At 44.2% G+C, this 23,015-nt stretch overlaps 2 protein-coding genes across 11 annotated transcripts in view; one reads left to right on the forward strand and one right to left on the reverse strand.

Moving 5' to 3' along the window:
• Nucleotides 1–8,203, forward strand: part of Pdzd2 (PDZ domain containing 2) — a 372,386-nt gene extending 364,183 nt beyond the window's left edge. For 8 of the 10 annotated variants that reach the window (XM_029469405.2, XM_029469409.2, XM_029469406.2 and 5 more), the window contains 3 exons: nt 242–512; nt 2,166–2,300; nt 5,519–8,202. In XM_029469405.2, the coding sequence (XP_029325265.1) occupies nt 242–512; nt 2,166–2,300; nt 5,519–5,682 (570 nt within the window). In that variant the 3' untranslated portion in view covers nt 5,683–8,202. Of the gene's footprint in view, nt 1–241; nt 513–2,165; nt 2,301–5,518 lie in introns of all 10 variants that reach the window. The other 2 variants (XM_029469417.2, XM_085831392.1) reach the window with 1 other exon arrangement.
• An 8,565-nt stretch (nt 8,204–16,768) lies between these two features.
• The window catches only part of Golph3 (golgi phosphoprotein 3), a 30,269-nt gene continuing 24,022 nt past the window's right edge, over nt 16,769–23,015 (reverse strand). Inside the window, exon 4 of the mRNA XM_085831397.1 lies at nt 16,769–19,011. Within this exon, the coding sequence (XP_085687523.1) occupies nt 18,587–19,011 (425 nt within the window). The 3' untranslated portion in view covers nt 16,769–18,586. The remainder of the gene's footprint in view (nt 19,012–23,015) is intronic.

Genomic DNA, 23,015 nt, shown 5'->3' on the forward strand with positions numbered 1-23,015 from the left:
GGCCACATTCACCAGGCAAGCCGGTCATCTGTCTCTCTTGTTGTTACCCTGTGGAGGTAACAAAGGAGTGGCCATGTGCTGCGGAGTTGTTAATTCATCCTGCACACGGCACACTGACAGTGCCCGAGTTTTCTGACTAGGAAGCTTGCCATGAAGACGTTCCCTGACCACAGATCTGCAGTTACTTTCTTCCTAACAGTTACCAGAGTCATGGATGAGCTTGTCCTCTTTTCTGTCCTAGGTCCACAGGGTGTTTTCTCAGGGTGTGGCTTCTCAGGAAGGGACTGTGAGCCAAGGGGACTTCCTTCTCTCCGTAAATGGCACCTCCTTAGCTGGCTTAGCCCACAGCGAGGTCACAAAGGTTCTGCACCAGGTAGAGCTGCACAAACACGCCCTCATGATTATCAAGAAAGGGAACGACCAGCCCAGGCCCTCCTTCCGGCAGGAGCCTCCCTCAGCCAATGGGAAGGCCCCATTCCCCAGAAGGACCTTGCCGCTGGAGCCCGGAGCTGGTGAGTTTTATCCACTGATAGGGGCGAGGGGTGTGAGCCACTGATTGGTAAAGACTGTACCGGGATTACTTTGTACTAGCAAGATAAAACAGGCTAGTGAATGAAATAGCTTTTGTCATGGGATTCAATGTGAAAGGTTTCTAAACAAGGCGTGTCCTTGAGAAACATCAAGATTTCTGTTTCCTGTTTTAGCAGAATATAAGAAAATGAAGGGATAAACATGGTTTTTGTGTTTGCAAATAGAGACTGCAGACTTTCTGTGCCAAAAGCTTTGAAGGAGCTCGGGATGGACTCCCCTGTGAACACCCACACTAAGTACTGTTCTGTTCCAAGCCCAGGCTCCTACAGCTTTCCGATGAGCCCTGCAGGCTCCCTCTGCAGCCCCTTCCACTCACAGGTAGCCCACAGTTCAAGGCAGGAGGGCCTTTGCACAGTCAGGGGTGGCTGAATGCCTCTGCCCAGTGGCCTGAGCTCTCCATAAGCGAGATAGCCTTCTGCAGTTGCACTTTGCCAGGCTGCAGACAGGTGTCTGATGTGAGCCTAACGGCAGTGGAGGCTCCCAAAAAGCTGCTTAAAACCCTGATGACCAGAACGTCCCCCGCTCAACTGAAGCAGACATAGATATGTCTAGCAATGTTGTCGGGTGATTACAGGAGAGAGCCCAAGTTGCTAACCACTGTGAATGCTTCCTTTCCCCTTTATAACAGCAAGACACCTACTAAAAACAATTATACCACTCCCAATAGTAGCAAATGTCTTTCAGATCATGCAGATTGGCTTTAAACTATAGTAGTGATGTTGGTTCAACTGTAATCCTAAGGATTGTATTAGGTAGGCAGTTTCATTCATTCATGGTTTCTTTCCTGCCTTCCAAGCAGCTAAGAACACCTTTCCATTCAACTCCATAGTACAGGCTTAAGGGAGCTAAAAGGCAAGTGTGCAATTCCTATTCAGTCCCCAGCCTGGCCTTTCCAAACAAGCCATAGAGCCAATATCACCATGGAAACGCTCTCCCCACACAAGAGCCAAATGCCAATGAAGGATGCCAGTGTGAGGGAGGCAACCATGCCCCAGGGATTCAGGGTTTCCTCTCAGAAGCACAAAAGGCATAGGACAAGGAAGGAAGGAAGCCCCACCTGGTGCCAGGGAGCTTCCCAATCAATTATGACAGTCTCTCATGACCTATGCACTTCAGTGCCTTGGCTTTCAAATAGCAGATGGTGACATTCTGTTGCTATGGTAGCCAGGGTTGGCAGGAAATCGAATTTGATTCACTGAGTGTGACTTCCATCCTCACCAGGATGTGTGCTACCAGAATGCAAGGCTTGACAAGGGCAGTTTGTCTCCTGGCACCTCAGCCTGGGAGAAGAGAATTCTCCGCACTTCCAGGAATGTACTGAAAGCAAGCGTTGAGCCCAGTAGGACACAGCCAGGCTCCCTTCTTTCTGGGAGGTCAACCCTGATGTTGGGATCAAAGGTTATAAACACTTGCCAGTAGATAAGACTCGGGAATTACCAGAGTCCACGGTGGCAGAGGCACCTGTCCAGTGCATTTGAGGCACACTGGACAGGTGGCCATGTTGACAGTCAGCCCATCGTGGGTTTTGTTTTTTGTTGTTGTTTTATCTTGACAAACATACATCCTTGCCGCAGGGAGAAATGGAGCTGCTCACGACGCTCTGTGTGTGGAAGTGCTGAAAACCTCTGCTGGGCTGGGGTTGAGTCTGGACGGAGGGAAATCATCCATAGCTGGAGAAGGGCCGCTGGTAATTAAAAGGGTGTACCAAGGTAAAGTACAGCGCCACAAAAACGCATCCCTCCTGTATGAGCACTAGCTGGATTTCCAAAACCTGCAGGCTTTTGTGGCTGCATAATCTTGAGTTGTGTTTTGCCTGTGTTAACACTCCCAAGGCCCAGGTAAGTTCCAAGGGGGGCAGTATGATGAGCTCTCCCAGCAGGAGCGCTTACTGTCACCCGGAGTCCAGTGATTTCATAGACTAGATTGCAAGGAAAGGGAGGGAAATGGTGCTGAATGGTTTCTTCATGAACCTCAAGTTTCGTTTTTATGATCTTGGGAAATTGTTTGGGCTGGATGACTTTTTTGGTATGGTATGCATATGTGCATGCATGTGAACATGCATGCACATGTGAAGGCCCAACGTTGATATCAAGTATCTTCCTTGATTGCTCACCACTTTATTTCCATGGCAGAATTCCTGGGCTTGCCAGTTGGATGCCCTTCACTTTTAGAGTGCTGGGATTGATTACAGGTGATTTGCACACGTGGGTTCTGGAGAGCCAAACTCCGGTCCTCACACGTCTATTCATCCACTGAGCTATCCCACCACCACCCCCACCCCCACCGGGAAGCCTTTACAGTGTTCAGATGCTTAAGCAAATGGGAATGATGTTTGCTCATCCCTGATATCATGGCTGACATCAGCACATAGATACTTACAGATAGATCTGAAATTCACACGGAGGTCCCATGTATTTGGTTGCTTAGAATGCAATGGTGTTTTGCCTGTATGAGGAGGTTAGATCCCCTGGAGCTGGAGTTACAGTTATAAGCTGACATGTGGGTGCAAGGAATTGAGCCCAGGGTTCTCTGGAAGAACAGCCAGTGTTCTTAACTGCTGAGCCATCTCTCCAGCCCCCCAAAACTCATTTATTGTTAGAGGATGTAATAAGTAAGGTATCAAGACATAAGATTGATTGTTCTCTTAAGACTAATTTTGTGGTGTGTGTGTGTGTGTGCATTTTCAGGCAGGGTCTCACCATGGAGTCCCTGCTTGGACTGGAACTCATAGAGATCCAACTGCTATTGCCTCCTTGATCTGGTTTGGTCATGTTTCTGAACTTGTGATCTCTTTCTGTAATTATATAGCTACTCTGAAACATCTTTCCACTCCAGACACGTTAATATGAGCTGTGCTTTAAAAAAAAATAAAATAGGGAGGAGAGGCCAAAACCACAAGCTTATGCACCCCAAGGACCCATAGGACCAAAGATAAGCAGCGGATGCTGGCCTGGGCTGTGGAACCAGTGTGTTGTAGGATTTCTCAGTGGATAGAGCCATCATCCCAAGAGCATCTCTGAAAGATACACCTTCCCAAACCAAGACCATCCCTGCTCCCTCCCAGAACCTGTCACATTTCGTTCTAGTTCTGTCCTCAGTCTCTGCCAAATACATGAGAACAATAGATTTCTCGCATCTTAGGCAGACAGTTGTAAAACATCTCCAGCTGAGCATAGTGGCCCTCACCTACAGTCCCAGCACTCAGGAGACAGGGGCAGGACTGTGGCAAGTCTGAGACCAGCCTGGGCTTCATACAGGGAGGTCTAGGCCAGGCAGAGCTACATAGTAAGACCATGTTTGAAAACACAACAAAACAAAATCTCTGTGGCAAGGAGAAACAAAGCCCACAGTAGCTGTGGCTCAGAAATGTTCAATCAGAACTGAAGCTTACAGGCCCACCCAAGGGCAGGCAGGGCCTCATCACTTCCTGACTCTTTGGGCTGCCAAAAGTGGGTATCCAGTGATGGGAAAGACTGGGGCTTCCCTGACAGGGAGCGAGAAGCAAGACAGCTTGCTTGGCAACTTACAATAGTATCCAAGACAGGCTGTTACAAAAATCTTCACCAGGTTTTGTAATCTACTGTAACCACAGGTATATAAATATCACTTTTTTGGATTCTAAAAATGTATGTGCATGTATACAGCACGCAAGTGCAGTTGCCCAGAGAGCCCAGATGTTGGAACCCCCTAAACTTAAGTTATTGATGGCCATAAGCCACCAGATATGGGAGCTGGGAAGTGAAGTTGGGTCTGAACCCAGGTCCTCTAGAGGAGTAATAGCACTCTTGACTGCTGAGCCATCTCTCCAGCATCTTGACCTTTTTATTATCTTCTGTCGGTGCTGTGCTCAGTGGCGGTCAGGACACAAACTTCAGGAATCAAGCCTTTCACCTTTACCCACTGAGCCATCTTGCCAGTAAATACCTAAAATGGCTTTCAGAAATGCACACCTGCTCAGCCTTTTGGGATTTCTAAGAAAGTTACTTCCCACGCCACCACCTTTTTTAATTCGTCTTTTCTGTGGGTAATGTTTTCTTCCAACATGTGCTTTGGGTCCGTACATAACAGCACTTCTGAAAGCTCGTAGAAGTGCTATAACTTCCACAAAGCTGTAATACAGAAATGTGGGCAGCTCAATATAGAGGTAAAGCTGTCACCGCATTCCCCACGACCCGATGAGCTGACATTTGGATGACATTGTTTCTATGAGCTTGTTGGATGCCTGTTGGTGTGTTAATTTCCCGTTTCCTTTAACCAACTCTGTGTATTTGCTGCCAGACTTTATACCACTATCACAGAGGCTGCGAATGAGTCCCGTTTGAGTGGGAGGACCCACTTAGTTTTATAACATGCTGGCTGGCTAGCCGAATCAGGTAGAATTTAGAATCCTCATCCTTTGTGTCTCTCATGATGCTTATGAACAGCAGCGACTACTTTTTCAATCAAACAGTAGACACCTTCAGGAAGAACGGAGGCCAACATCATGAGCCCTCCTGGTGCATCCATGTGAGGGGTCAGACCTTTCTCTGCCAGTTCATAAATCTGGCCCTTCATAATCAGACAGCAGTTTCAGCCAGGTGGGGGTGAGCTGGAGGTAAAACAGAATGATGTGACAAGCCCTTCCCTGGACCGTGCATGTGACCCATGACAGCAGTGGTCTGGTAGCAAAAACACGTAACTTGTGGTTTTTCAGTATAAATACATTGTCTTCCCCTTGTGTATTGTGGACTTGGACTTGTTTATATTGGGAAGGACTGCTCTAGGTTAAATAATACAAAATAACTGTATAGAGCATGAATGTCTAAAATGGAAAATAGTCCGAAGACTACAGGAACATCATTGAAAAATATTCCTCATTAAACTTGTAGTTGCCATTTTTAAAGATGGAGGCGTTAACGGTTCATTCATTCTGTGTTTGTCCTGACAGGTGGCGCGGCAGAACAAGCTGGAACAATAGAAGCGGGTGATGAGATCCTTGCTATTAACGGAAAGCCCTTGGTTGGGCTGGTGCACTTCGATGCCTGGAACATTATGAAGTCTGTTCCAGAAGGGCCTGTGCAGTTAGTGATTAGAAAGCACAGAGATTCGTGAATTTTTACAGGGAATCTCCTCCCCTAGATTCAGTTCTTTATCAGGATGACGGGTTCTTGAATTGACAAACAGCTTAGACAGATATCCGGGACTGTACTTTTATATGAAGCCCGGACTCTGGAAACCACCTACCTGGACTGTCAGGGCTGGGAGGGCATCACTTCGTTCAGTGCCTCGGATCAAGAGCTGAGTGCTCTTCATCTGGAACACCCAGCTGCACCTTCGCATCCCTCTTATCACCTCTCCCAGCATCAGTCCTGGTGAGTCGGGACCAGAGGGTAACACAAATGCCCCAGCTAAAATGATATATGTATGTAGATCTATATAATTTTGTAAGTAAATGATATAGTGCTTTTAGGTACATGCAGTGGAAGGCAGAGCTATGGGGTCTACGTATGTTACCTTGAAAAAGGAAAATGAGACTTAAAGAAAATGAATTTATGACCTAATTGTTAGGCAGAGCTCAGGAATTACCCAACAGTGAAAAAGATGACAATTTTAAAAAGTGCTATTTTTTAATGAACGTAATGTATGATGAGAACTAGGAAGTTCTGATGGTTTTCTGTTTCAGAGTGTAAGTCATAAGGCTGTTATAGAGCGACAGTTCTGGTGAATTGCAATAATAGCTGTGAGCTTCCCTGCTTGGGAGGAGGAAGGCTTAGCCTGAAAAGCACCTTGCATCTAGTTTTCAAACTTGAGTACATGGTGGAATTCAAGACTGGTCAACACATAAGCAGGCAAAGTTGTCAGCGTTTTTTCCGTTTACACACACATGGATTTTGTTAAATCCCTCAAATTGCAAACGCAGGCATTCTGCGGTCGGAACTGAGGAGGGTCTTAGCATCCTCGGGGAAATTTTCTTGTTAGTTTTTCTCCTTTCCCCTCCAGACCTAAAGAAGCATAGTCCAGCTCTCTTCCCTGACACAGCTCTGTGGTGGCTCAGCTTCTTGCTATTTTGTTTTTTCTTGTTTTGCAAATTCTTTTTCTTGCCAAAACTGGGGGCCCCCCCGACCATTCTGACTCGAGCTGCTTGTGAAACTCCCCCGGCTGCCACAAACCTCTCCGGGGCCTTTCCTCCTCACAAGCTGGCTTTTCTCCCTTTCGCGCTGACCATCGTTTTCTTAAATCCCAAAGCCTCACCAGCTTCATTTACCAAACAAGGAAAATGGGAAAACAGGGTGAGTCATTCTCAAGGAAAAGGACTATCCAGTGTTCACCATGCCATCCTCAGGTGGTGCCACCCAGTGCTGGGTCCTGGGGTCTTGGGTGGAAACTGCATTTGCGAATCCGGCATGCGCAATGCCACGGTTTCGCTGATCTCGTTAACAGCCGGGTGGGTCTAAGACCGCTAAGGTGCTTGAGCTGCTGTTGCCTTTGAACATCGTCATCGGAGCCCATCCTGCTGGCAGCCTGCAAAGGAGACCCAGAGAGGGCCTCGCAGGTGGGCGCAAAATAACCGGCTCGTTTTCCAACAGGTCCCACAAAACTACAGTCCAGGAGTTAGCTAGGAAAACCTGGTTAGCATCTACTCTTCCTTACAGTTACAAGTAGGAGTCTCTAAGACGTCAGTGCAAGGTGCATGCTAGGTTGTTTAAGTCTCCGGGTCAGTTTCTTACCTGAATGATTAATTTGAAGTCAGCACGGAAAACCATTTCTTTTTCTTTCCTTTTTCTTTTTTTGCCTCTACTCCTTTACAGTCATGCCTATGAAGTTCTTTGTGAACAGACAGGACCTTCGGGAGCAATGGTCTCTTTCCAAGTGTCCCCGAAGCTCCTATCTGAAGAGTACACTATTAAGTCATCAGGCATTTGGACTGATCTTTCCAGAAGATCTTCCCAACTAACTGAGAATGTAAGGGAAGAAGCAAGAGCTAGCCCCGTCTCTGACCCTGAGATAGAAAGCTATTTATTTGTGTTCAGTGTTCGAGGCATGACTAGTGTTGCTAATTAGTCTAATAAATCCCCACACTTCCTGCAGTGAACACTAATGGTATTGTTCGAACCCTTTTTCTTTCTTTGTAAGTGGTCAGTCATTCACAGTACGCTATGAGGTAAGCTGTGTTCTAACATACAAACTGTAGTTGTAAGACAATTCCGTGAAGGCTCATTCCCACCCTCCCTCACATACCGCATTGCATTGTAGGGTTGACTTTAGTTGGCACCGCACCTGTACATTATACATTATTCTTTATTTATGTAAAAAAATGCCTTATATATTAAAAGAGTAAGTGCAATAATATGAAATGGCCTGTACATTTAAAAAACGTTGCCAAGTTATGTAAATCCACATCTCTGTAAACAATTTTTTTAAATAATTTTCAAAAAATAAACACTGCTTACTACTTGGCTTTGTCTCATTGTTGTGCGATGAGTAATACCATGAGTAACGTACTGTTACCGAATCACCTATACAGGTAAGAGGCAAGGGCCTCTGCTAGCTGCTCCCCTATGCCTATACACACAAGTCCGACTGCATCAAAGCAGCACACCTCTAACATCTGGCTCCATCTGGCTCACAGATTACAGGAGACTTCTTCTCACTACATCTTTAACAACCCTAACAATTGCTTTCTCCCCTTCACGCTCAATCCATTCACACTTCCTCTCACAACAGACAAAAAGAGACAGACAGACAGACAGACACAAACTGGCCAGATCCAGCCTGTGTCCTTCCAAATGGCCAGAGTCTTGGAACCTCTGCCTGTTATTACAGACACATCCCACACCACAGTGAAAAATGCCACCATAATTTCCCGATTTCTAACTTCCACCGGACCCCCTTTGTCACTAAGCAATTGTTTGCCAGTCTTTCCTCTCATTGTTCATGAAAGCTTTCTTTTCCTCAGAGGAAACCCTATCTTCTTCCCCATACTTGCTCTGGGCTTATATTTCACACGGTGAAATAAAAAAAAAAAACATTTTTTTTATTGAGGGTCTGCATCTTAAAGAAACAGACCCTACAAAGGAGGCAAGAATATACATTCTTGGGGCTGGAGAGCACCAAGTGGCACAGAGCATTGGCTGCTCTTCCAGAGGACCTGGGTTCAAATCCCAACACCCACATGGAAACCCAAAACTGTCCATTCCAGAGGATCAACACCCTCACACAGATATGTATGTAGGTGAAACACCAATTCACATGAAATAATTTTTTTAAAGAGTATACATTCTCAAAGTAAGGTTCAGATCGCTTTATTAGAATGCTTGCTGGTGTAAATCCCTCTGAAGCCCACTGAAATAAGAGAAACTATGATACAGTATGGAAAAAAACCATCAGCCTATCTTATGAACTTGGAAAATTGTATCAACATGTACAGTAAGATCTATGACTGAACTAAAGCAAAACGATGCAGGACACCTTTCTCTCTAAATAAGAAAAGGCACATGTAGCAGCAAGTTAAAGGTTCTGAGAAAAATAGCATCAAAACCCTTCCCTTGGAGAAAGCTCTAGACTTGAAACATGATGTGCTCAATTGGAATCCCCATCATGCCTGGACAGTGGGAGAGGGGAAGCTGGGGGGTGGGGGGTGGATAACTCTCCTTTCTCACACATCAAGTGGTCAGTCTAAGCATGAAGTTCCCATGAAGCCACCAGGTAAGATCCAGCCTATCAGCCCAAAAAGGCTACAGTCACTATCCGTAACGTTCCTGGTCCTTCCTCCCCAATCCATGTGACATGCCATGAGTCAGCTAGTATGCAGACACCATTCTACTGCTGACAAGTCCTGGGCCCATGGTAGGCTTAGAACTCGAATTTTATTAAAGTAAATTTAGCAATATGAATGCATGAGTAGGGATGGAAAAACAAAATTGACATAAACACATCTGATAAAGCAAATTTACAAGTCACTTGGCTCCATCTTAGTTCTGCGGCAGCACATACGATGGCCAAGGATGATGGCTCTGGTATCTAGGAAGCAAAGATGAGAGAGAAAAGGGACAGGCCCCAAAATTTCATTGTGGGCATGCGACCCTCCTAAAGGTCCACACTGGCAGCCAAGCCTTCAGAATATATAAGCCTCTTGGGGGGTGGGGGTGGGGGGGAGAGTCATCTGAGATTTAAACCAACTGGGTGTGATGACAGGCAGTGGAAGCAAAGGGATCAGGAGTCATTCTGGAGAACACGCAGAGTGTGGGGCAGCCTGTCTCAAAAAGACAAAAAGCCTTTAATCCCAGCACTCAGAGGCAGAGGCAGTTCCAGAACAGCCAGTGCTGTTCTACAGAGAAACCCTAGAAACAATCAATCAATAAATTGGACAACAAGAAACCCACAATGAATAAGGTAGTCCAGGTAAAGGCAGACCCAGAGGCAAATGCCCTCAATCTTTATTCTGCAGAGGAACAAGAATTCATTGATAAGAGAAGTTAAAGTCCATTAAATCCTGTACAAAGTCATAAAAAGCACAAAGGTGCAAATACAATCCCTGCAGACAACAGAAGCCCACGTGAGAGAGATGCCCAGGAAAAGAACTGTGACTCTAAACCTCAAAGTGAGCTCAAATACATAAGCACAAGGCTAGCCCAGGCCACATGGTAACATCCTGTGTGGAAACCAAAGTGCTTGTGCTTATGTGGGTTCAGAGTCTTTTTAAGCAGCAGCTGTGGCGCATATCTGTCATCACAGCTCTGAAGACATGGAAACTCGGGGGAGAGGGCTCACTGACGAGCCCGCACCTCCCTTGGTAGTGAGCCTCAGACCAATGAGACACCAAAAGTTCCTGAGAATCACACACACACATTAAAAAAATAACAAGCCCATACACAACTCAGCGGAGGAAATCAAAAGAGTCATTTAGAAATACCCATTCTCCGACATGGGGTTGGGGGGTGGCGCACGCCTTTAATCCCAGCACTCGGGAGGCAGAGGCAGGAGGATTTCAGAGTTTGAGGCCAGCCTGGTCTAGAGTGAGTTCCAGGACAGCCAGGGCTACACAGACAAACCCCATCTTGAAAAACAAACAAAGAAAGAAACAAACACCCATTCCTAATGAAGAAATAAACCAATACCTTGGGCTGCTGAGAGAACAAATGGGGAAATCTCTAGCAACCGACAGAAAATCAACAGTGAAGAATCTGAGGGAGCCCCAGGCAGAGCTACAGCAGTCACACCGGCAAGCTCTGGGCTCCAACATACTAGGTAAGGAATGCCTGAGGGAGGCGCCCTACATCAACCTGTCCTTCACACACATGCACACATGTAAATCCACACACCGACACACGTAAAGGAGACAAGATGCATGGTAGGACTAGGGAGTACTAAAAACCAAGTTGCCTGAAATTAAGGAGGAAAAAATGGAGGCACCAATTAAAAGGATTTACCACTTTCAGCCAGAACCAGAACACTCTGTATTAACACTGGGAGAGCTATCCAGAAGGCATCCAGAAGACTCTGTATTAACACTGGGAGAGCTATCCAGAAGGCATCCAGAAGACTGTATTCTCAAGGGAGAGACTATCACAGTTACCAGGGTTTGACAAGAATGTTTTATAGCAAAAAAGGCATTCAAAAGCTACTCAAAAAAACAAAAGACACCAAAATGTGACTGAAGAATTTTAACCAAACCGACTTCCAAGGAAAAGGCCACAGACTATAAACGCTTGGGATTACAGTCTCACACACTCGACAGAGGAAGCTCTGGGACAGTAGTTCACAAACCTGTGGGTTAACACAAACCACCCTTCCATAGGGGGTCACACAGCAGATTTTTACATTACAATTCATAACTAGCAAAATTAGTTATGATTAGCAAGGGGAAGCTCTGACTGGAGGTCCCATATGTCAGAACGTCGCAGCATTAAGCAGGCTGAGCAGCACTCCTCTAAGGAGACTTGAGCAAGCGGGAACAGGGACGGTTCCTGATGAGCAGGAAGTGTATGCACCAAGGAGGGCGTACCAAAGATTCAAAGAGGAGTGGTTAGGGCCCAAGAGTGCTGCTCTGACAAAGCAGATGCAGCAATTACCAAACGGGAGGCTGGATATACTGTGGCACAGCTCAGCCACACAGGGCTTCACCAGCACATACAAGGGCTCGGGTTCAATTCCACGACTGCCAATAAACAGACTCTGCTTAAGATCTCGTGAGTGTAAAGAGAAAAAGCAAAGGAATGTATAGTATTTTAAGTTGCTCACCACTAATCTTGACAACTAGATTGTTGCTATGGACCAGACAAAGAGAAACCTCACAGCTCATGTGAAGCTGAAGGATTAACAGAAAGAAGTCATGAAATACTTTTTTTGTTGGCCAATACAGTAGAATACATAAAATGTTAGAGGAGTACAGTTCAGTAACATTAAGTGTATCTAAGTGTATAGCCACCACCATCTCCAGAACTTCGTCTTTATACATAAAAACACATTCAAGATGGTTTTTCCTATCTAGAAGCAATGCTCTCAGTAGAAGCAGTACATGCAGTGAGTACAAAGTGTAGCCTTAAAGCACTCGCTCATGGGGAAAGAATCCCTGGCTCGCTGGAGAAGTTGATGATTCCATGTATGGGGTAGGAATGTACAAAGTAAACCTTAGAATCTCTTGCCACACCAAGAGGTCATCAAAAGATGACTGCAACTGTGTAATAGAATCTGAAGATCCAGGTTGGATAGGTGGCTCTGGGGTGGCAACATTTGCCTGTAAAGCCAGCTTGCCTGATTTTGATCCTCAGAACCCAAGGTGGAAGAAGCAACTCCTGAAAGGTGTTCTCTCTCTCTCCTCTCTCTCTCTCTCTCTCTCTCTCTCTCTCTCTCTCTCTCTCTCTCTCTCTCTCTCTCTCTCTCTCTCTCTCTCTCTCTCCCTCTCTCTCTCTCCCTCTCTCTCTCTCACACACACACACAGAATTGTATTCATCCAGACAGAAAATGTTTTCTTTTTAATTTCTTTTTAATTTTATGTGCATTAGTGTTTTGCCTGCAGGTATGTCTAAGGATGTCAGATCCCCCGGAACTGGAGTTACACACAGCTGTGAGCTGCTGCTATGTAGGTGATAGAAAGTGAACCCGGGTCCTCTGAAAAAGCATCTAGTGATCTTAACTGCCAAACCATCTATCCAGTCCCTCAGAAAATGTTTTTTTTTTGTTGTTGGTTTTTTTTTTTTTTTTTTTTCCGAGACAGGGTTTGTCTGTATAGCCCTGGCTGTCCTGGAACTCACTTTGTAGACCAGGCTGGCCTCGAACTCATAAATCCTCCTGCCTCTGCCTCCCAAGTGCTGGGATTAAAGGTGTGCGACACCATGCCCAGCCCAGAAAATGTTTTTTAAAAAGCTCTTTGAAGAGAATTGAAGACAGGAAATTTGAGTATTAATGTGGATAACAGAACATATAAAATGTCTATTGCACTATATGATGTATACATACAGCTATTAAACAACTATAAATATATATTTTTTATATAAACTATAGGTACACAGCTATAAACAACTGGCTTTTATGTACCTGTGTGTGCAGGTGGTCATGGGATCCCCCAAAGCTGTAGTTAGTTGTAAACAAGCACCCAGTATGTATTCTACGAGCAAGCACTCGCCACAGCTGGGCCATCTCTCCAGCTTCTGATATCATAAATCCTTTAGACAGCATCTGGAAGCCAACTCTGCCTTGGAAATAGGCAAGCGAGCTCTAAGAACGTCCCCTCCCTTTCCTCTGTGAAGTGTGCAGGAGATCATCTTCCTGTACTAACCCTTCCAGGGAATAAAGATGACATGGTAAGGCTCAGAATATGATCCACCCCACAATCCCAATAAACTCCAGGATTATCTGGGGACGGAGGCTCGCCGCATTCAGGAGCCTGAGGCAGGACACCCAGGCTACACTGAGTTTCAAGGCAGCCCTGTCTCCAAAGAGAGGGAACCAAGAACAGGGACAAGCCTTTATACGGGAGGAGGAAAGTGCAGAAAAAAAATCAACCAGCAACCAGAATGAGAAGTCATATCCAGGTGGATAATGTCACAAAGGCAGTATGTATGTGTCTCCTTATGGAAGTAACATCACCACTGGAAACAGTCTCACTGATGCAAGGAAACCAAACCCTGAACACCCTCCAGAGCCAAGTCCCAGTTCCTGAGAGATAAAAAAAAAAAAAAAAAAAAAAAAAAAAAAGATTTCCACTCATTAGGTCCAGAGATGGCTCAGATTAATAGCATCCACTGCTCTTGCAGAGGACCAAAGCTCAATTCTCTGTACCTCCATGGTAACTCACAACCATCTGCAGCTCCATGTCCCAGGAAGCACTCGGTCCTTTTCTGGCCTTTGTGGCACCAGGCACACCCATGGTACAGACACACAGGCAAGTAAAACATTCATATACATGATAAACATAAAGTTCAGTTCAAAAAGAAACAACTCCACCGGCTCCATGTTCAAGCACTGTTATACCTTCCTGATAGTAAAGAAAGAACGCCATGCCAACGCTAAAGACTGAGAAAAACCAACCGTATCGCAAGCACGGGAGTAAGTCCTGGTAAATGAACACGTAATAAGGCTCATTACAAAACCACCAATAAAGATACCAAACAGTAACGATTGCTAGTTCTGCCACACAGCTGACACCGTCTGCATAACGAGTGCAGAGGCCAACATGCGTGCTGCTGCTGGAGGTAGTCAAGTCAGCAGAGACTTCGAAACCAGCTGGGCCTCAGTTGTTATTTCCAGTGTTTATTCTTCCATCCAGTCCATTTCTGTGAATTTCTCCTACAAAAATCAGAGGAATATAAAGTTGTACTCACAAGACTACTACTCCCGATAACCAAGCGTAGGAGAGGACTCTCAGTATCCACTGTCAGGAGCTAAGCTATACAATGGAACCACTCGAAAAAACACTGTTTGCTTACATTAAGCATGCTACACTTCAGCAGTACTTGGTGTCTCTCCACTGAGTGTATGTAAATGCACACCCAAGTTAGGCTGAGAGTGTGCGCACAAACGAAACCGTGCTATCACCCACAGCTCCCTGAAGGACTTGCAAGGTTAAGACACTCTGTCAGTCAATCTTACAAGATGAAAGGAAGTCAGAGTGCTCTAACTGGCAACAGCTCTAACCATACACAGTGGAGGGGCTACACATTTGGGAGTTAAATGAACTTCTTAAGGATCTCACACAAACACACGACTCACATTTCCCAGGCTGCTGGGGCAAGACTGGCCATGCTGGCAGACTTGAACCCTGGGATCAATAGGCTGAAGGGTACCACTCACTAGACCCATACTTCTTTTTTGAGTGGTGAAAATGAAGGCACTTCTAGTTCTACACCCTCCAGGTGCCTGAGATGGCTCAGTGGTGAAGAGCACTGGCTGTTCTTTCAGAGAAACTGGGGTTCAATTCCGAGCACCCACATGGCAGCTTACAACTGTCTGTACCTCCAGTTCCAGGGGATCAACATCATCACACAGACATATGTGTAACTAAATCACTGTATTTAAAATAAAAACAAATAATTAAAAAAAAAACAAAAACATATGCCCACCTGTTCACAAATAGCCAAAAGGCCTAATGATGGAATAAATCAGATGTTACTAGTCAATTCCGTCTCAGAGCAGTAGTATTCTCGGCCCTTTAACATATTTATGCTTCCTCTAAAAAGCAGTTGATTTCCCACATCCCTATCATTTAAATAAATTACACAGCATATCCTCTAAATTGCCTGAAGAACTTCGTGCTTATCTGTAGCTCTGGTTGTCTAACAGAGAAAACAGCCCCGTCCTGGTGCCCAAGTAAGAAAGGAAACCCTGTAACTGGATGCCATCCGTTTCCTCAGTCACTCTAGGATCAAAGCTTAAAGAGCTACGAGACGTGAAACTGGGCCGATCATCCCCTGCAGATGAGGAGTGAAGTGTCACAAGGACTTCGCAGGCACAATGTCTTCACACAGCTTCTGATATAGCACTGATATAGTGGAGGAGAGGGGAGGGGAGGGAGAGAAGGAAGGAAGGGTGGGAGAGGAGTTCAGGTTTACTTTTGGTTTTTTGTTTTGTTTTTTTTTAACAAAAATCTCATCTATTAAACACTGCATAATAAACCCAAAAGAAAATAGTAACTATTCATTCTCAGATACAACACACACCCACACCAGCCTTATTATAAAAGCCCACTGCTGCTGCCATCCTGGGATAACCGCTTTTAACTGCGACATGAACAGAAGGAGACACTAGTCCTAGCACACGGAATAATGATGTCCACTAAAGAACCATCATTCTTGCTTTGAAGAGGCTCCTGCCAGACATGGTAGAGCACTCCTTTAATCCCAAAATTTGGGAGGATGTCTGTGAGTTCAAGGCCAGCCGGTCTTCATAGTGAGCTCCAAGACATCGAGACAGGAAAAGAGACTGAGATAAAGATGAGTTAGAGATGCAGACACAGAGAGACAGCCAGATTTATAAGCAACGGTTTCTGATGTACAAGTTTCTCTTCTGATACTGGAGCTACTCACAGGCTGAGCCAAGTGTAAACTCCATCCTGAAATACACCCAGAGGTGCAGGCCAGACCCCCCAATGCCTATGTAGCACTGTCTAAGCAAGTCAGTCCCAGACATCTACTCTTCCTTCTTTACTTCTAAAATCCTGCAAAAGGAAAACAGTAAAGGTTTCACCAAATAAAAATATCAGTATAGCCCGGCACTAGAGGCATAGCCTTTTAATGCCAGCACTCAAGAAGCAGGACAGTCGGGGCTACACAGAGAAACCCTGTCTCAGAAAGAAAAGAAAGAAAAAGAGAGAGAGGGATAGAGGAGAGAGGGAGGAAAGAGAGAGAGGGAGAGAGAGAGAAGGAAAGGGGAAAGGGGAAAGGGGAAAGGGGAAAGGGGAGAAGGGGAAAGGAGAAAGGGAAGAAGGGGAAAGGGGAAAGGAGAAAGGGGAAAGGGGAGGAAGAGAGGTGGAGGAGAGGGGAGGGAGAGAAGGAAGGAAGGGTGGGGGAGTGGGTTAGCCTATGCAGCCAGAGAGATGGCTCAGCAGTTAATAGTACTCACTGCTCTTGCCGAGGACCTACCTGGGTATAGTTCCCTGCACCACATGGCGACTCACACCTGATGCACTCTTCTGGCCTCTGGCAGGTACTCCTGGAGTACGCATATACAGCATGCAGGAAAAACACTCATACTCATAAAATAACAAAATTAAATTTTCTTAATTTATTCTTTAACTTCCCTATACATCATTATAAAGGGAAGGGCAAACCCATTTGGTGGCAAACACGCTGTCTGCTTCTCTAGTGTTCTGCCGCCTTTTATTTGTATCGTCAGTGACAGCTTTCATTCAGCAGAATTGAGTTTCTGCAACAAACACCATATGTGGCATGCCAAGCTTAAAGAATTTTCTATCTGGTTCTCTTAAGACGTTTCCCAAGCCTTGCAGTTGAAATGTTACCGTGCCATACTAAATAACCCTTCTCCTAAAGCAAAGAAAACAAGAACACAAAAATCAAATGGCATGCTTGCTCTGATTCAGGCACTTTCAAGATCATAGTTTATTTATTACTCCAGATAAAAAGATAGTATACATATTAGGGAGTCCCTTAAAATTCAACTCTAAAGTTATACGCATCTAGTATTTTTGCATCAAATGTTAACCAAAAGTTTCTAGACACCTGAAAGCCCCACTATTAACATGAACTATAATAATAAAAATTTGACATTTAATTTGTTCAATGTATAGTATTTACATTATGAAACGAATAGTAAATAAACAATGATAATGAATAAAATCAACATTAAAAAGCAGATGTTTGTAATCTTATGTACGCTAATGATCATAATTGTATATAAAAATTAAAACATAGCAGAGCTTTCTGTTACAAAATTCTTAATCGTCTTGAGTTGTAGTCGTTACTTGCTACCAACTTTACATGCAACATCTGCTAGGACTGATATCTGATTTTCTTTCCTCAAGAAAAGATGAGTAGATAAATGATATTTCAGAGCAGACATTAATTTACTTAAGGACAGAAAAGTGGAAAAACAAAACAAAAAAACTGTACTCAAGATTAGTACTGGTCACAAGCCTCTTTCCTACAGAAATCATAAAAAACAGGAAAAGTTGAGGAAAAAAAGTCCCAAAAGGGATGCACAGGTAGACTATCATGAGGGGCATAGCTCACAAAGAGCCCTGAAAGGGTCACACATCTCTCTCCTTCAATAATGACAGCTCTATTTTGCCATCAAATAACAATGAATGAAGCAAGTGAGGGGCACCAGATGCACAATTCAATTTTTCAAAATACTAAAATGAGGCAGAGGTGGCCAGAAGAAGGGGCGATTCATATATAATTCAAACTATATACAGCATCAGTGGAATGCAGCCCATCCCAAACTGGCTTTGTGAAACAATTGGACCATTATGATTTAACAGCTAAAATTATAACAACTGTAATCATACAACAGATTTACAAAGGAAGCAAAAATTCAAGGGGCATTTTATATTATGTATTTACTGTGCTGTTTCAATTGAAAAATAATTTTGCTAAGTGTACATGTCAACTGAGGTTTGTGTATAAAACGTCCTAATAGATACAGATGTTTGCCTTTGGTGAGTTGAGGCCTGGCTGTGACTTGTCTGAACTGCAGGCAGAAGGAAGGCCAGGTGAATAAGCACATGTGGGAGACTCAAGCTGAGGTAATCCAAACGCTGTGCATGAGGTGGGGGCTGGAGGTACTCTGAAGGTCACAGGACACCAGAAACCCAAAACAGGAGCAGTGAGAGTGGCAACAGGGGGTGGGGTGATGGCGAGAAGGTTGGTTACAAACAGAAAGAGGAAGGCCTCTCGTACCAGCAGAATCCTGCGTACATACAAAAAGAAATATCCACCCACCATTTTGTAGAACAAAAGCCAATTATTAGTGTGGGAAAGTACAAACTGCAGAAAACCAGAGTCAATAGAAGAAAAACTACTGGTTCACATGAGAAAAGGGAAACACTGCATTCTGACAGTTACTTGGTAAACGCAGCTACCACAGCCCAGAGAACTTCGTTGGTGTTGGCCTTCAGACACTCCACTTCTGGGTCTAAGTCAAGGAGCTGCCGTACTCTCTTGGTGGCTAGATCATACTGCTCGTCCAGAAGAGGGGCAAACGCATTTTCCAAAACATCCGAGGCATGGGCTAGGTAAATGAGGGCCAGCAAGCGCTTGTCCATTCGGTGAGGGTCATTTACCCATTTGTCAAGAACAGCTTCTTGTACCTTCTTGATGAGACGCTGCTTAATGTTGTTATTGGTGAGAGGATGTGTCGTCATGTCAAACAGGAGGAAGTTCTGTTTCTCTGTCGTCAGTACACCCTTTTCTACCAGGTTTTTAGCTAATCGTTCCCGTACATTTCTTAACTGATAATGCAATTTTAATGGATTCCACGTCTCACCTAAATAAGAACATTCCAAAAGTTAGGAATGGTGGGTATTATTTGCTAAATTACAACAGCAGCAAATTGTACACACGCAGTCTTAGATAAGCAACAGAACTTTTATTCTTGCCCCTTCCACACTAGATCATGGAGTCCAGACATTTGGGGAACATCTAGGCAGCCCACACATTCTCAGACACAGCAGTCACTCAAAAGTCTAAACTGAAAGTCATCTTCAAGCCACAGTCATCCTTACTCTACAAGGGAAATGAACAGCTCTGGCTGCTGTCAAGAAGCACTCGATAAAGCAGAATGTGGAGGGGCACACGTGCACCAGGTAGAGAGGCAGGAGGCACTCAAGTGTGGAAGCACACGGCCTACATGGTAAGAGACTGTTATTCTACAGTATAAAAACATCACAGGCCCCAGGTCCAATAGTCAATACTAAAAAATAAAATAAAATAAATAAAAAAATAAATCCCCTTTACAAGTCTCTATAAATACCAAGCTTCAACAGACAAAAGAAAACATGGCTCTGATTATAAGCTAATCCTGAAACTGCCACAAAGACAGTATATAGCAAAATTTGTGTGGACAATGATAAAAAAATTATATAAAGCTGATTCCCCAAAAAAAATAAAATAAAATAAAACATTTTCACATTTTTTTGTTCTGTTTTGAAGACAGGGTTTCTCTGTGTAGCCCTTTCTGTTCAGGAACTCACTCAGATACCAGGCTGGCCTAGACCCCAGACTCTGCCTGCCTCCCAGGGGCAGAGGAGTAAAGGTGTGTATATCACTGTCCAGCATTATTTTCACAGTTCTTTTTTTTTTTTTTTTTTTTTTTTTTTTGGTTTTTCGAGACAGGGTTTCTCTGTGTAGCCCTGGCTGTCCTGGAACTCACTTTGTAGACCAGGCTGGCCTCGAACTCAGAAATCCGCCTGCCTCTGCCTCCCGAGTGCTGGGATTAAAGGTGTGCGCCACCACGCCCGGCTATTTTCACAGTTCTTAAGTTTGGCATCTATAAACACTTCTTTTTGAGATAAAAATTTAATTAAACTAAGCATTTTCCATTAAAATCATTTATTTCCCTTTAAAAAATTTAGTATCAGATAATAGTATCAATAACTTTAGTATCTTTCAGATTATATGTAACAAGTTTAATTGTATTTCCAAATAATCACCAATGACAACTCTATTTGCAATTTAGAAAAAAAAAAAAAACCCAAAGTACTTTTGTAAACTAGAGCATGTTGGAGATTAACCACAAGCACCGTTAGTCAGTGTAAAGGCTCTTAAGGCTGATGTTTGGAACACTAAGAGAATCAACCTTAAGCAGAATTACTGAACCCAGTAACATGGAGCAATATAAATTTAAAATGTACTAAATTTTCAGTTCCTCACTTTTACAAGCTACATTTTAAGTATTATTTTAAGTATTAATTCCTCACTAGATAGCACAGAACACTGCTATTATCCAGGAAGAACTAGTGGTCTGTGGCACCCTGGAATATGTTACTGTTCAGACGGCCACAGAAACCATTTAACTTGTATCATCAACAGTAAAGAATATCCTCAACAGGAGCTCAGTGGGTTGAGAGTACATGATGCTCATGCAGAGGACCAGAGTTCAATTCCCAGGACCCACATCAGGTGCCTCCCAGCCACCTACAACTCCAATTTCCAAGGGGAAACAATGCCCACTGGCCTTTGCAGGCACAAGGTACACATACATTCACTCAGGAGCACTCAAAGACATAAAACAAAAAGACTAGGGCTGGTGAGATGGCTCAGTGGGTAAGAGCACCCGACTGCTCTTCCGAAGGTCCAGAGTTCAAATCCCAGCAACCACATGGTAGCTCACAACCATCCATAATGAGATCTGACTCCCTCTTCTGGAGTGTCTGAAGACAGCTACAGTGTACTTACATATAATAAATAAATAAATCTTAAAAAAAAAAAAAAAAAACAAAGACTATTCTAGACAGCAAAAATCCTCACTATTGTTAGAAATATGAGAAAAAAAATAAGAATTAAAAGTGACTGTTTTTAGATACTGGTCATGAAGAATTCTAAAACTATGATGCTCAGGCAAAATCTATTGACCCCCAGAATGGACGCCTATCCTAGGGAGCAGAGACAATTCCAAGCACAGCACAGCAGTCACCCTTGGCTCATTCACCCTGCCCAAGTCTGAGATCAGAGATCAAGAACTGAAGTAGCTGAAAGGTGCAAGGCAGAAAACTGGAGGTCTAGAGACCTGCACAGTATTCTCAAATCCCAGAATACTAAACACACAAGGTAAAGTGAGAAACTGCAAAGCTAAGCAAAAAGACAAATATCAAAAAAACTGGACAATGCTTGGGGAAGCCACCAGAAAGTCCCAGATGCCAGGAAAGGAAGAGGCTCCTAGGACCCAATGGGGAAGAAATTAGCTGAAATGCCCAACAAAGGGGAGGGAGAACCTTAACCACTAATCTCCAAATTTTTAACTCAGAATTGCTCCTGTCTAAAAGAAATATGGGGACAAAGAGTGGAGCAAAGGCTGAAGGAAAGGCCATCCAGAGACTGCCCCATCTGGGGATCCATCCCATACACAGACACAATTGAGGATGTCTTCCAAGAAGTGCTTGCTGACAGGAGCCTGATATAGCTGTCTCCTGAGAGACTCAGAGCCTGACAAATACATATGAGAATGCTCGCAGCCAACCACTGGACTGAGCACGGGGACCCCAGTGGAGGAGTTAGGTAAAGGATTGAAGGAGCTGAGGGGGTATGCAACCCCATAAGAACAATAATATCAATCAACCGGACACCCCTGAGCTCCCAGGGACTAAACCACCAACCAAATAGTACTCATGGAGGGGCCCATGGCTCCAGCCACATATGTAGCAGAGGATGGCTTTATCTGGCATCAATGGGAAGAGAGGCCCTTGGTCCTGTGAAGGCTGAATGCCCCAGTGTAGGGGAATGCCAGGTTAGTGAGGTGGGAGTGGGTAGGTGGAGGAGCACCCTCATAGAAGCAGGGGAAGAGGGGAGGGGATAGGAGTTTGCGGAGGGGAGACAGGGAAAGGGGATAACATTTGAAATGTAAACAAAGAAAACATCCAATTAAAAAACTGGACAATGCCAAGAGTTTTTAGAGAGGCAAGGAAAACCTGAATGCCAACTAGCTTGGGACTTACTGAGCACCTGGGACATGAGGGGATCTAGAAAGAGCGCATTTTAAAAACAAGGCTGAACGAGTCTCAAGTGAAAACTACTCTATCCAAGCTTTCAAGCATGCTGATCCACAAATAACTCAAGTGTCTACCTACCGAAGCAAAAGCCAATACTTTTTCCCGCAAGGAGGAAGGCAGACAATACTGAAGTTGAGCTCTGGACCTCCATATGCTGGGCAGGCACACTAAAATTTCAACACTCTTTAGACAAAGACTTCAAGGTTCAGCACTTAATATAATATTCACAATGCTGAGTATTCAATTAAGACAGTAATAGCAACAAAACACACTAGATTTGCAAAGAAGAAAATGTGCCCCCAAACTAATGGGGAATGGAAACAGCCAATCAAACCAGCCATGAACAAGGATAGCAAAGATGAGAAAGCCAGCGACAAGGATTTTGAAGAGAGCTAGTGTAACACCTACAGAACTTAAAGGAAATGTGCACAAAACGAAGAAACAAGAGGGAGCTATTATTTATAAGGAATAAATTAACTGAGGCAGTTTTTCATTACAATATTTTGTATGTATGTGTGTGTACATGTATGTGACTCATGCTACAAGTGTGCAGGTCAGAGGGCAACTTGCAGAAGTCAGTTCTTTTTTTCCATCATGTGGACTCAAACTTAACATTGAGGTCCGCATGCCTGTTAGCAAGTGCCTTTACCCTATGAAGCATTTCATTGGCCTGTGGAGCAACCATTAGAACTTTACAGTTTACTTTGGAAAAGAAATTAAAGTATATGATAAAAGGTTGGTACTATGTATTACTCATAATTAAGGCTATTTAAGTATTTGAGGA

This window comes from Mus caroli, unplaced genomic scaffold, assembly GCF_978045245.1.
Source record: "Mus caroli unplaced genomic scaffold, Mus_caroli_1 scaffold_16, whole genome shotgun sequence".
NCBI lineage: Eukaryota > Metazoa > Chordata > Mammalia > Rodentia > Muridae > Mus > Mus caroli.